Source organism: Ovis canadensis, chromosome 17 (assembly GCF_042477335.2).
Source record: "Ovis canadensis isolate MfBH-ARS-UI-01 breed Bighorn chromosome 17, ARS-UI_OviCan_v2, whole genome shotgun sequence".
NCBI lineage: Eukaryota > Metazoa > Chordata > Mammalia > Artiodactyla > Bovidae > Ovis > Ovis canadensis.
The window spans coordinates 13,707,121-13,720,712 of record NC_091261.1 but is presented as its reverse complement, the minus strand read 5'-3'; the positions used below and the strand labels follow the sequence as shown (position 1 = coordinate 13,720,712).

At 40.0% G+C, this 13,592-nt stretch overlaps 1 protein-coding gene across 1 annotated transcript in view; it reads right to left on the bottom strand.

Moving 5' to 3' along the window:
- The window catches only part of DCHS2 (dachsous cadherin-related 2), a 348,116-nt gene that overhangs the window by 33,221 nt on the left and 301,303 nt on the right, over positions 1 to 13,592 (bottom strand). Inside the window, exons 15-16 of the mRNA XM_069558324.1 lie at positions 4,350 to 4,561; positions 1,222 to 1,373 (exon numbers count right to left, since the gene is read on the bottom strand). Coding sequence (XP_069414425.1) covers positions 1,222 to 1,373; positions 4,350 to 4,561 — 364 coding nt within the window. The remainder of the gene's footprint in view (positions 1 to 1,221; positions 1,374 to 4,349; positions 4,562 to 13,592) is intronic.

Here is a 13,592-nt window from a genome sequence, read left to right as displayed (position 1 = left end):
GGGTACATGTGTCTCTTTCAATTCTGGTTTCCTCGGTGTGTATGCCCAGCAATGGGATTGCTGGGTCATAAGGTAGTTCTATTTGCAATTTTTTAAGGAATCTCCACACTGTTCTCCATAGTGGCTGTACTAGTTTGCATTCCCATCAACAGTGTAGGAGGGTTCCCTTTTCTCCACACCCTCTCCAGCATTTATTGCTTGCAGATTTTTGGATCACAGACATTCTGACTGGTGTGAAGTGACCTCATTGTGGTTTTGATTTGCATTTCTCTAATAATGAGTGATGTTGAGCATCTTTTCATGTGTTTATAATAGCCAGGACATGGAAACAACCTAGATGTCCATCAGCAGATGAATGGATAAGAAAGCTGTGGTACATATACACAATGGAGTATTACTCAGCCATTAAAAAGAATACATTTGAATCAGTTCTGTTGAGATGGATGAAACTGGAGCCGATTATACAGAGTGAAGTAAGCCAGAAAGAAAAACATCAATACAGTATACTAACACATATATATGGAATTTAGAAAGATGGCAATGATGACCCTGTATGCAAGACAGCAGAAAAGACACAGATGTGTATAGCGGACTTTGGGACTCAGAGGGAGAGGGAGAGGGTGGGATGATTTGGGAGAATGGCATTGAAATATGTATACTATCATGTAAGAATCGAATCACCAGTCTATGTCTGATGCAGGATACAGCATGCTTGGGGCTGGTGCACGGGGATGACCCAGAGGGATGTTGTGGGGAGGGAGATGGGAGGGGGGGTTCATGTTTGGGATCGCATGTACACCCATGGTGGATTCATGTCAATGTATGGCAAAACCAATACAATTTTGTAAAGTAAAATAAAGTAAAAATAAAAATTAAAATAACGAAAAAAAAAAAACCCTAAAACAACATTTGCAGGGTCTCTATAGCTCAGGAGGCATTTCACAAATGTCTTTAATGTCTCTCATTTAATATCATATTTAATGGCATCACAAATGCATGAACTCCTAGAATCAAAAGGAATCTCAACATTCTTAGGTAAGGTAGTCCAATCACCTTTCCCAAATAGCGTCTATTTCCTAAGACTCTCTCAGTGTATCAAGGACAATCTTAAGTTGGAGCGAAGGGAAAACACATCTTATAGCTAAGCATACCAAACAGGAAGTCATGCCCAAAGCAACAAGGCAGAATAGCTAGTCAAACGGATCTGAGCTTGGGGCAAACCTGTAGGCGCTGGTGTACTCATAATCCAGAATCACATTTGCTGTTAGCACACCACTCAGCGGATCCATTTGGAACACGTTTCCTTGGTTGCCAGAGAGAATGGAATACTCGACGAGGCCATTCGACCCACTGTCCTGGTCTGTGGCAAAAACCTGTGAGGAAGCAACTCCTCCATTAGGTAAGCATTGAAAGTGCAGAATGGGTTAAGCCTATTTTTCAGAGCAATGCATTATGAAAGAATCACATTGTCAATCACATTTTAAAGATAATGATCAAAGGAATATTAGACATGACTGAATTTTGTATAAAAGTGAATGATGGGTGAGAAGACTATTCTATAGACTAGATGCAAGAGTTTCCAAGTAATTTCAGTTGGAGTACCACGTTTTGAGTGCAACGAAACAAAACCCAGATTTAGTGCTAGCAAATTTAGATCCTAGTGATTTATTTGATGAGTCATCCAAGCACTAGTGTTGAAGATAAAACAAAAGTACTAATGGTGAAGAGTGCATCACTCTCCACAGAGATGTACCATTTAGTCTGATTTACATTTTAATTACAAACTAATTCTATTAGTGGATTCAAGACCTGGCATAAGAACAAGTTGAGTGATACATTTCTTTCTGTTTATTTTTATTTCCTAGGCCTCTCAGCCTTGGCCTGAGCTCCCATCTCCTGTCACCTCTCTCCTGGGTGGCTACACTGATGTCCTAGTGGGCTTTGGCTTGTAACTCCCTTCCCTTTCAATCTATGCTTCACGCTGCTGCCAGAGTTCTCCGGTGACCCAGGGCCTCATCAGGAAGACACAACACCAGACATGTGGCACAGAAAGGCAGCATCAGACAGCTCCCCTCAAGGCCATGAGGACGAGCAACGTACCTGTATCCAGGCAGAAAAAGTCCATCGTGTCCCCGAGGTCATACATTTAAACAGTTAAAGAGAGGAGGTCTCCCAGGAGACATATCATTTAGGATCTTCAGATGCCATCAACACTAACGCACTGTGGCCAACTTCACCAGGAAAGAAACACAGCAAGAAGACAGTGCCCAGGTGAAGCACAGGAACAGGGATATCTCTAGGGCACAGCTTCTCTGAGCTGTTGCCAGCAAGATGAATCAGCTCTTACTTGTCTTCATCTTGGGTTCTACCAGCCAAGGTTCAAATTCCAGAGAGAGAAAGTCTCTATGAGACAGACACAGTTGACAGCACTCTGTGACTGGGTGGGGTGGGCTGGGGGTCACCACCTTGACTGACAATCCTACCAAGACTGCTTCTGGCAGAGTTGGGTTGGGGGGGAGTTCCTAAAGGGAGTTTGTGGGGCTGCAACCAAAAGGTAGGCACTGGGCAGTGTGGGGACAGAAAGCAAGAGCTCCAGAACCTTCTACATTCCTGTTCATCTGAATAGGACACAGGAAAACCACAGTTTATTAATAGTTTCCCTGAAATTAAATGATCTAAAAAACATGAACAAAGCCCCTTGTATCTGTCCCTGACTGAGCCTTCTCAAAGTTTACGTTACTGAAGCACTGGCAGGTCGGGCTGTTTCCCCTATCGGGTGTACTGGAGCTTTAAAGCTGCCTTCACCTTAACATGAGTGGTCTAGCTCTGTCCAGGTCTGCATCTGTGACAAAGTGCAAAGCACCAGCGCCCCTGGGAGGAAGGGTCCACTGTGACCAAGCAGGCCCTGCAGTGACACTGAAGCATCAGTCATCCCGGCTGAACAAGCATCACTGGGCGTACAGACTGGAAGAGAGAATGCTCTTACTCCTTACCTTCCTCTTAAGCATCTCAGTCCTGGCTGAAGCCAGAGTAAAGGCTCAACAATTCTGGACCACGCTGGAACCTGGAACAATTAGGCTAAATCTGTGAAAATAATGTAGGAAATCCCGGGGATCCTGGACCAAGGGAAGAGCACAGAGCTAAAACTCCAAGACGGCTGAGCCTCTGCTGGTCTTGTCTGCACCTTCAGAGGGAAGATGGCATCTGGACCAGGCAGGGATCAAGAACGGCCTGCGTACATATCCAGGTGAAGGTGCTGCATGGAAACCTAGGGGATCACCTACACCCCTGGCCCCATCTGCACCAGAGAGAGAGTCATGAGATGCTGGGTCATGGGTTATAGAGGTGAAAAGAATGTCCCGCTCAGCCACCAACTGTCAGGAAGGGGGTCTATACACATTCTCTGTGCAGATTCCCAAGAGCCTGTAGGTGTCCTAATGCCCAGATTCTTGAACTCAAACCATCAGTTCAATTGTGAATGGAAAGAGGAAGACGTGCAGCAGTCCTGAAGCAGGGATAGTCTAGCAAGGGTGGGTGGGTTTGGAGCTTGAGCAAGAAGACTGCCATGTGAACAGGCTGTCTCTTTCAGGCCATGGGGCTTTCTCCCGAGATGGGGCTGGGCTTGAAAACAGTGGATATGTGCCTTTCACGTGAGACACCTGAAGGTCCCAAGCCCAGGGGGCCTTCCCATGTGTCTGTACCTCATTCTGCACATGTCTGGCTACAGCTCCACTTTAAGACCAAGTGCAAACATCGGGACCTGTCTGTGTCTCCTCTTAGCTTGCACAACATTCAATATATGCTTTTCTATTATCACATTAGAAATTTAAATTGTATACTTCTGACTTCTCCACTAAACTGTACACACTTAGAAGGTGAGCTGCTTTTTGTGCCCATCTAGACTCCCTGCTGATCTCCAACAGGGTCCCTAGAAAGAGCAGCTGGGTGCTACGTGCATGTGTATGCATGCTAAGATGCTCAGTTATACCCAACTCTTTGCGACCCTATGCACCGTAGCCGCCTAGACTCTTCTGTCCATGGGATTCTCCAGTCAAGGATACTGGAGTAGGTTGCCATTTCCTCCTCCAGGGGAACTTCCCTACCCAGGAAACGAATCTACATTTCCCACATCTCCTGCATTGGCAGGGGGGTTCTGAGCACAGAAAGAAGGGAGTAAGGGTGAACTCAGAAACTCCAGACTTCCTTCAACCTAAGGTTCCATCCAGTACATCATGTAATGCATATGCCAAGGAAACAATGACAATTAATGTCCTGGAAAAGGTCTTTAGGTATTTGGATGCACACTGATAAAAATTCACACACACACATATAAAACACGTTTCTATTACCTGTACAATGTGATGATTGTAGAACTGGCCCTCAGACACTGACACCTGGTAAACGCTTTGCTCAAAGTGTGGTGGATGATCGTTCAGATCTTGGACAAAGACTGCTACTTTGCTGTAGGCTCTATGCCCCCTACTTTCAGCTAAAACGATGAGCTGAACTTCTTTTCTGACTTCAAAATCAAGAAACTTGGGTTCTTTCACAGTGACTTCTCCTATTTTTATTTCCAGAGAGGAAAAAAAAAGAAAGAATAGAAAATGATTTTATCTTTGATGCTCACATGCTCTCCTCCTCTTCAATGCCTCCCACTGGCTGGAACCCCCTTTCCTAGTGTCTGGGGTCATTGTGACAAAAGGTGAGAAGAGACAGACATTTACACAGTTCAAACATGTAGGAGGGAAAGAAACCATGAAACATCTGAGATCTGAGCATTCTGTCTTAAGTCATCCTTCGGTCTCTGTATTTAGCCCATTGCCGTTCTTTGCAGTCAGACATCTCTGGATTCACCCTCTCCCTGCTGCTGCCCTCCTCCAAGCAACAAGCATTTCCCACCTTGTCCCCTGCATTAGCCCACTTACTGGCCACTGCACTCATCCAGTTCCCATTCTGAATAAAATAGTTTAAAAAAGGCACTGTGACTATCTTTAAAGCCCTTGATTGGCTTCCACAACAATTATGATGAAGCTCAGCATTTTAGCCTCCCCAGGACCACTTGCTTCAGACCCTCCCACCTGAGAAATCTCATTAATCTCTTTCTCCCCTTTGCTCTCTGCTCTGATGCTAACACTCACACATGTTCTGCTTCTCAAACACACATTTTAGAATTTCCCTGTAGGCTTTTCCATCCATCTGGGATTGTCCCCACTTCTGTGGATCCTCTTTCCTGCCTATACCATCACCACATATGTCTCTCACATACAGTCTCTCCCAAAGTGCCTGCAGAGTCTTTGTTCACCTGTTTCTGCCGAGTTACTCCCCTTGGTTTCTTAGAAGATTCACCAAGGTGAGCACGGTTACCTCTTACACCATCCTCTTCCCAATGCCCAGCTCAGGATCTGGCACACAGATGCACCTAATAATATCTGTTCCAACCCGAGGCAACAAGTAGAACCAGGTGAGGGAAACTGAGCCTTGGGGGTTTGTGCCCTGCACAGGTTTTCCCCTGGATTAAGAAACTTCCTCTCCTGACATAATTTCCTTCTCAAGTTTCTACTCTGCTTTATTTCTTCCCCTTTACAATTAAATTTCATACTGAATTTATTGTTATTATTACTCCACTGTCATGATTTACTCAGCTCTCACTGTCAGAAGTTCCATCAAATGGCATTTGCTAAAATGGGTACTGATTTGAAGTTTGAGACACCTGAAACCAAGCACAAATCCTAGCCCTGGATACTTTACTTAGGTAAAGTACCTGGCTTCCCCAATACTAAGCTTGTGACCGGTAGGAAGTAACTCAGCTTCTGTTGAGCAGAGGCTCACCTTCTGTAAAACAGGGCTCTGAAGGATGGCCCCAGAGGTTGCTGTGAGAGTAACTCGGTGCATGTGTGAATCTCTTTGTAGTTACATGATACAGAGTCCAGTGTCCTCCCATGTCTCTCACCCCTCCACCATCAGACACAGATTTAATACCTACATATGCTCTGAATTTAGAAGGAGGACATTTAATAGCATGAGTTATTACAAATCTGGTCTTCTGGTGAAATAATCTGTATAGTTTCTGGAAATATGGCCTAGAGTCACAGTTCTGATCTATCTGATCCAGTTTCCCTAGAGAACCAGAGTCGGCCAAGGAAACTTTAGGCTATCATGTACCTACCTGGGCGCTAATGGTAATCATGCATTCGTGCGTGCTAACTCACTTCAGACGTGTCTGACTCTTTGTGACCCTATGGACTGTAGCCCGCCAGGCTTCTCTGACCATGGGGATTGTCCAGGCAAGAATACTGCAGTGGCTTGCCATGCCCTCCTCCAAATAGTTACCATAGCCTTTTCTAAAAAGTCTAACTCTAGCACTGAGCATTGTGGGAAGTATTTTATTGCTTCTATTCTATGACTAAGAAAACAAATACTTATATTCTATATGAAAAACTAACTACAATACCAAATTTTAAAATTCATACATTCGCTTTTATTGTCATCAGATTCAGTTATCAATTTTAGAAAACTAAATTACTTTTACAAACCACAGACTGATGTTACCAAAATCCCTGATAGAAAATTCAGAGTAGATTTAATGATAGGCAGCTGAAAAATTATTAAGATGCATTTTCTGATGAGCTGGTAATGAAAGAAGATAGCTTTCAGAAGTCTCTATGGAACAAAGGCTGAGCCCACACCTCCAAATGAGAGAGGGGCCCCAGTTGACGTTGGTTCAAGGCTCTCATCTGGAACTCCGTCTCCACCAAACAGGGCATTCAGCCTGCTATCGTGTTCTGTTACTATTAGTAAAGAAAAATAAAATTGAAACACAACACTTAATTGCCAGTGTCACTTAGTAGAAAGTGTGCCAATCATAGTGCAGATCAAAGTGGATTTTCTTTTTTTAATAAAAGGGTTGTGTTTAGGCTTGATAATTGGAATTTTGCACTTGGAATGAATCTGTAGTTCTAATGCTTTCCTTGCTTGGTTTTTATTTTTGGCATAATAATTGGCACATGCTGTGAAAGCTGTGCAAATAGAAAAGACAATAACCAGTCTGTGAGACGATCCAAGGCAGGCATACCTACCAGATACCCGATTTGCCTTGGATGATTGATGTATATTTTTTCTTAGAGATGTCTGGGATCTACTGTCACCAAGGAGATGAAAGTACTATTGGGTTCTGTCTAATAGTAGGGGCAGAAGTCCATGCTTTCTTTTGAGTAAGAGGCTCACAAATATCAACTTTTTGCTCATTCTTACATGTTAGTGTGCCAGTTATATATTTAATAACTTGAGAAGAAAATTGCAGCAATACATTTCTTCTGATATATGGACACGCATAGCTTTTATCCAAGTTATACACATCAAAATGATATTAAGATTTTTCAAATACTCAATGCCAGATAGCATAATCGGGTTACTTCAGTCAATTACAAACTGCGTACATGTATAAGCATACGCCCAAAGTAGAACGTGATAAATATTTATGTTATCCCAAAGCTTTTAAACTCTCTCCTCTAAAGCTACATCCTTGAAACACTGGAAGTTTGATCACTTTGTTTTATGTCAGTATGGGGTCGCTAGGAGTTGGACACGACTGAGCGACTTCACTTTCGCTTTTCACTTTTGTGCATTGGAGAAGGAAATGGCAACCCACTCCAGTGTTCTTGTCTGGAGAATCCCAGGGACGGGGGAGCCTGGTGGGCTGCCGTCTATGGGGTCGCACAGAGTCGGACACGACTGAAGCGACTTAGCAGCAGCAGCAGCAAATAATAGAATGAAAACTACCACTTGTTATTTACATGCACAATGTTAGTCAAACTGCAAAATTCCTTCTGGTTTAAACAGTGAGTAGTAGATATTTTTAAGCCACAGTGACAACAAGTTTAGGCGCAAAAGTAAACTTTGGTTTGTGACTGTGGCACAGGGCACACTCAGGCACAACTGGGCAGAAAACACTTCTCACCAGAGAGCCAGCTAGTCATAGCTTACCACACCAATAACTAATAAAATGATTTTCTCACACTTTTACCCTGAAGGAAAGTGAATATAACATGAGAGATCAAGTTTACTGATTTATCCTACATACCAGTTTTCTACTTTGGCATATGTTTTAAAATACATACATTGGTAAAACCTACATTAAATGCCTTTTGACACAAGTTTAATGATTATGTGGCAAAGGTGGAATGAAAGATGAATGTAATATCATAATTTAAGATTCTTAGAAATATTTCTTGACAAAATTATGGTAAACGATATATTGGAATAACCTGCATGATAAAAGCAACTAAAATGCTTGATAAATTGTGTGTGTGTGTATTAAAGTACATAAAAAAATCCTCAAATAAAAAATTTCCACAACAATGTGTAGTCTATAGTTAACAAGCCCCAAAATCACAGAGAAGCAGGGCACCATGAACGTCAGCCAGCAAATTCAGAGGTAGCAGAACAAATTTTCAAAAACTTAAATGCAGAAGTTATTGGACATATAATATGTAATATTATATTAAATATATTAAAATATATTAAAAGAAGGTTGAAAACAAGAGCAAGGAACAAGAGATTACTTATTTAAAATACCAGAAGTTGAAATATAATTAAAGAAAACTTATAGAAATGAAAAGTGTACTACCTTAGGCTGAAGAGAAGAGGCATATAGAAATGAAAAATATGGAAAAGGATGTAAGAGACAGTAATATGGTCCCAATATTTGTCTAACTAAAGTTCCAAAGAAAGATATAAATAAATGATATTTATATCAACAGCTGACTTATTAATACAACTGGAAACCAGAAGACAGAGAGCAATGTCTTAAATAAAGAGAAAATAACTGTGAGCCTGAAATTCTGAGCCAAGCAAAAATATCTCTTAAAAACAAGAACTGAATAATGACATTTTAAAATAAACAAAATCTGGGAAAGTTCATTGCAACAGCTTCTCATTAAAGGATGTACTTTGAGTAGAAATAAAATTATTTTAAGTTAAGTCTGAGATGTAAGAAAGAATACTTACTAATAGGAAAGAAAGTAGAAAACAAGCAGATGAATCCATTTAAAAACATTAATAATGCCTAATTTGAAAGACCTAAATTTGTGGTCAAGTAAACCTTACAAATTGCAAAAGCAGATATTAGGAGATAAAGAATTCTAAATCACAGGTATTTAAGAGCAAGATATTGATTAGTGTTAGACTTTAATTGGGGCTTCCCTGATGGTTGAGCAGTAAAGAATCCACCTTCAATGCAGGAGACACATAAGATTTAGGTTTGATCCCTGGGTCAGGAAGATCCTCTGGAGGAGGAAATGGTAACCCACTCCAATATTCTTGCCTGGAAAATCCTATGGACAGAGGGGTGTGGCAGATTACAGTCCAAAGGGTTGCAAAGAGTTGAACATAATTGAGCAACTGAGGATGCACACAGGTTTTAATTATGCCTGTCGAAATAGCTAGGCTAACCAATAAAAGAAGAGAAAAACCTACATAACTTCCAACAAACATGGGAAAATCGTCATTTCCAGATGATTGTATACGTCAAATGTACAGAAAAATAGCAGAATCAGTAAGAGTTTACAAGTTTTCTAGATATGAAATCAAAATATAAAAGCTAATTTCAAGTAAACAAAGCTACACCACCAGAAAGAAGTATATTTCATTTACCTCAGCAAGAAAAAGTATAAAATATTTAGGCTAAATTTAGCAAGACATATGCTGCAGAAAAATAATGCTATTAAAATTAGTAAAGAAAAAAAATGGTATGAATTTCCATATCAGTCTTGGATTAGAAGATAATACTGTAAAGATACACATTTTTCCCCAAACTAACATGTTGTTGTTGTTGTTCAGTCACTAAGTCATGCCCAGCTCTTTGCAACTCCATGACTGCAGCATGCCAGGTTCCTCTGTCCTACATTATGTCTTGGAGTTTGCACAAATTCCTGTCCATTGAGTCGGTGATGCTGTTTTGATCATCTCATCCTCTGCCATCCCTTTCTCCTTTTGCCTTCAATCTTTCCCAGTATCAGGGTTTTTGCCAATGAATCGGTTCTTTGCATCAGGTGGCCAAAGTATTGGAGCTTCAGTATCAGTTCTTTCAATGAGTATTCAGAGATGATTTCCTTAGGATTGACTGGTTTGATCTTCTTCAGTCCAAGGGGCTCTAAAGAGTCTTCCACAGCAACAAAATTCGAAAGCATCAATTCTTTTGTGCTCACCTTTCTTTATGATCCAACTCTCACATCTGTACATGACTATTGGAAAGATCATAACTTTGACTATACAGGCCTTTGTCAGCAAAGCAATGTCTCTGTTTTTAACATGCTGTCTAGTTTTCTCACGGCTATCCTTCCAAGGATAACTTTTATCCTTGTCTTTTAATTTCATGGCTTCAGTCACTGTCTGCAGTGACTTTGGAGCCCAAGAAAGTAAAATCTGTCACTGTTTCCACTTTTTCTTTTCTATTTGTCATGAAGTAATGGGACCAGATGCCACGATCTTTTTTTTTTTTTTCATGATCTTTTTTTTTTTTTTTTAGTGTTTTTTTAATGTTGAGTTTCAAGCCAGCTTTTTAACTCTCTTCTTTCACTCTCATCAAGAGGCTCTTGGTTCCTCTTTATTTTCTGCCATTACAGAGGTATCACCTGCATATCTGGGGTTCCTGGCAATCTTGATTCCAGCTTGTGATTCATGCAGCCTGACATTCCACATGATGTACAATGCATAGAAGTTAAATACACAGGGTGACAGTATACAGCCTTGTCTTACTTCTTTCCCAATTTTGAACCATTGTTCAAATGTCCATTGTTCCATGTCCAATTCTAACTGTTTCTTTTTGACCTGCATACAGGTTTCTTAAGAGGCAGGTAAGGTGGTTTGGTCACTCCCATCTCTTCAAGAATTTTCCATGATCTGCTGTGATCCATATAGTCAAAGCCTTTAGTGTAGTCAAAGACGCAAAAGTAGATGTTTTTTCCTGACACTCCCTTGCTTTCTCCATGATCCAAAGATTGTTGGCAATTCGATCTCTGGTTCCTCTGCCTTCTTGAAACCCAGCTTGTCCATCTGCAAGTTCTCAGTTCACATACTGCTGAAGCTTAGCTTGAAGGATTTTGAGCATAACCTAGCTATCATGTGAAATGAGCCCAATTGTACAGTAGTTTGAACATTCTTTGGCATTTGCCTCTCTATGGGATTGGAATGAAAACTGACCTTTTCCAGTCCTGTGGCTGCTGCTGAGTTTTCCAAATTTGCTGGCATATTGAATACAGCACTTTAACAGCATCATCTTTTAGGATTTTACATAGCTTAGCTGGAATTTCATCACCTCCACTAGCTTTGTTTGTAGTGATGCTTCCTAAGGTCTACTTGACTTCACACTCCAGGATATCTGGTTCTAGGTGAGTGGCTTCACTGTTATGGTTATCTGGGTCATTAAGACCTTTCTTTGTATAGTTTTTCTGTTCTTCTTAATCTCTTCTCCTTCTGTTAGGTCCTTACAAATTCTGTCCTTATTGTGCCCATCCTTACATGAAATGTTCTCTTGATATCTCCAGTTTTCTTGAAGAAATCTCTAGTCTTTCTCATTCAATTGTGTTCTTCTTCTTTTTGCATTGTTCACTGAAAAAGGCCTTCTTATCTCTCCTTCCTATTCTCTGGAACTCTGTATTCAGTTGGGTATATCTTTCCCTTTCTCCCTTGCTTTATGCTCCTCTTCTTTCCTGAACTATTTATAAAGCCTTCTCAGACAATCACTTTAATTTGCAGGTTAATACAATTCCAGTAAAAATTCCAACAAAATCCATCAATAGATGAATGGATAAAGAAAATATGATATATTCATATAATGGTAGATTATTCAGCCTTAACAAATAATATCCTGCCATATAACAACATAGACGAACCTTGAGGACACTACATTTAGTGAAATAAACCAGCCATAGAAAGAGAAATATTGCTTGATTCCACTTATGTGACAGATCTAAAATAGAAAACTCAGAAGCAGAGAGTAGAATGGTGATTACCAGAGGCAGGGCAGGGTGAAATGGGGTCGCTGTTTAGTGGGAAATGAAGTTTCAGTTATGCAAGATGAATATGTTTTAGAGATCTGCTGCACAATGGTGTGCCTATAGTTAACATACGGTTTTGTACACTTAAAATTTGTTAAGAGAGAAGATTTAATGTTAGATATTCTTTTAACAAATAAAAAAGAAAAATCATCAAAGAGGAAAAATTTTATTAGATGATTGTTACCTACAATGCATAGTTATATAAACTTTGCAAGATTTAAAAGGAAGATGTTTTGGCCTGATGACTAAATTCTAGATTGAAGCTATATGATTTTTTTTTGACATTTTTCTCATTAATTTGGGTGAGTTTTCACCTGAAATAAAATATGCATGCCATAGGTATGTGGGTTACATTAATGAAGATGTGATGAGCTGTATATTACTGCAATATTCATGAATAAATCTTCCTTTTGTAGAAAAACAATCCCAGTAGACATGTGTGTGTGGTGTGTGTGTGTGTGCGCGTGCTTGTGTGTGTGTCTGTAAAACTTAACAAGTGGATACAATGTTTTATGTTAGAGCAAATGACCAATAACAGCCAATATATTGTTATTTGAGGCAGAACATGAGGATGGGGTAAATATTGAGGGAGGGAGTGCTGCTTCCCTAATATGAAGACTTACAAAGCCAAGGTAATTAAGAGAGTGTGGTGTTTGTGTTTGGATAGACAAAGAAATGAATGGAAAAGTCATGCAAACATGATATATATACATATGATCATGGTGGTACTGCAGATCACAGGAGAAGGTTATTGTCATTAGAACAACAGGCAATCATGGTTTTAAGAAAAAAAAGAAAGGGAAGGGAAGAAAAAGAAAGGGTAGGAAAAAAGAAATGGCTATTCATAACTCACATAAAACACAAAAATCAATGCACTAGATGCACTAAAGATGAAAATATGAAACTTAGGAAGACTATAAAATTTTTAAAAGACAATGTAAGAATAATTTCACGATCTCAAGGAAGGGAAGAATATCCTAAACAACATATTAAAAAGGCAAACCAAAAAGTAAAAGATTGATTCATTCTAAAATTGATCTTCTCTGGTGGCTCAGTGGTAAAGAATTCACTTGCCAATGCAGGAGATACAGGCTCAATCCCAGGGTCAGGAAGATCCCCTGGAAAAGGAAATGGCAACCCATTCTAGTATTCTTGCTTGGGAAATCCCATGGACAGAGAAGCCTGGCAGGCTACAAGTCCTTGGGGTCTTGAAAGAGTTGGACACAACTTAGCAACCAACCAATAACAATATTAAAACCAAAACGTCATTAAGAGAGTGAAAGATAGGCCATAAATTACAAAAAAAAATTTGTAACAAAACCAAAGGATGAACAATAATAAAATATATTTAAAGTCTTTACACTTCAGAAAGAAAAACACAATCTTGAAGAAAAATAGGCAAAAATATCAATTTGCATGTCATATAGAAGAAAATAGAAATTCTCAATAAACTATGAAAACATGCCCAAACTCACTAGTAGAAAGAAAATCTAAGTTAAAACCACAGTGGGATAATATTTCACACCCACCAGCTTG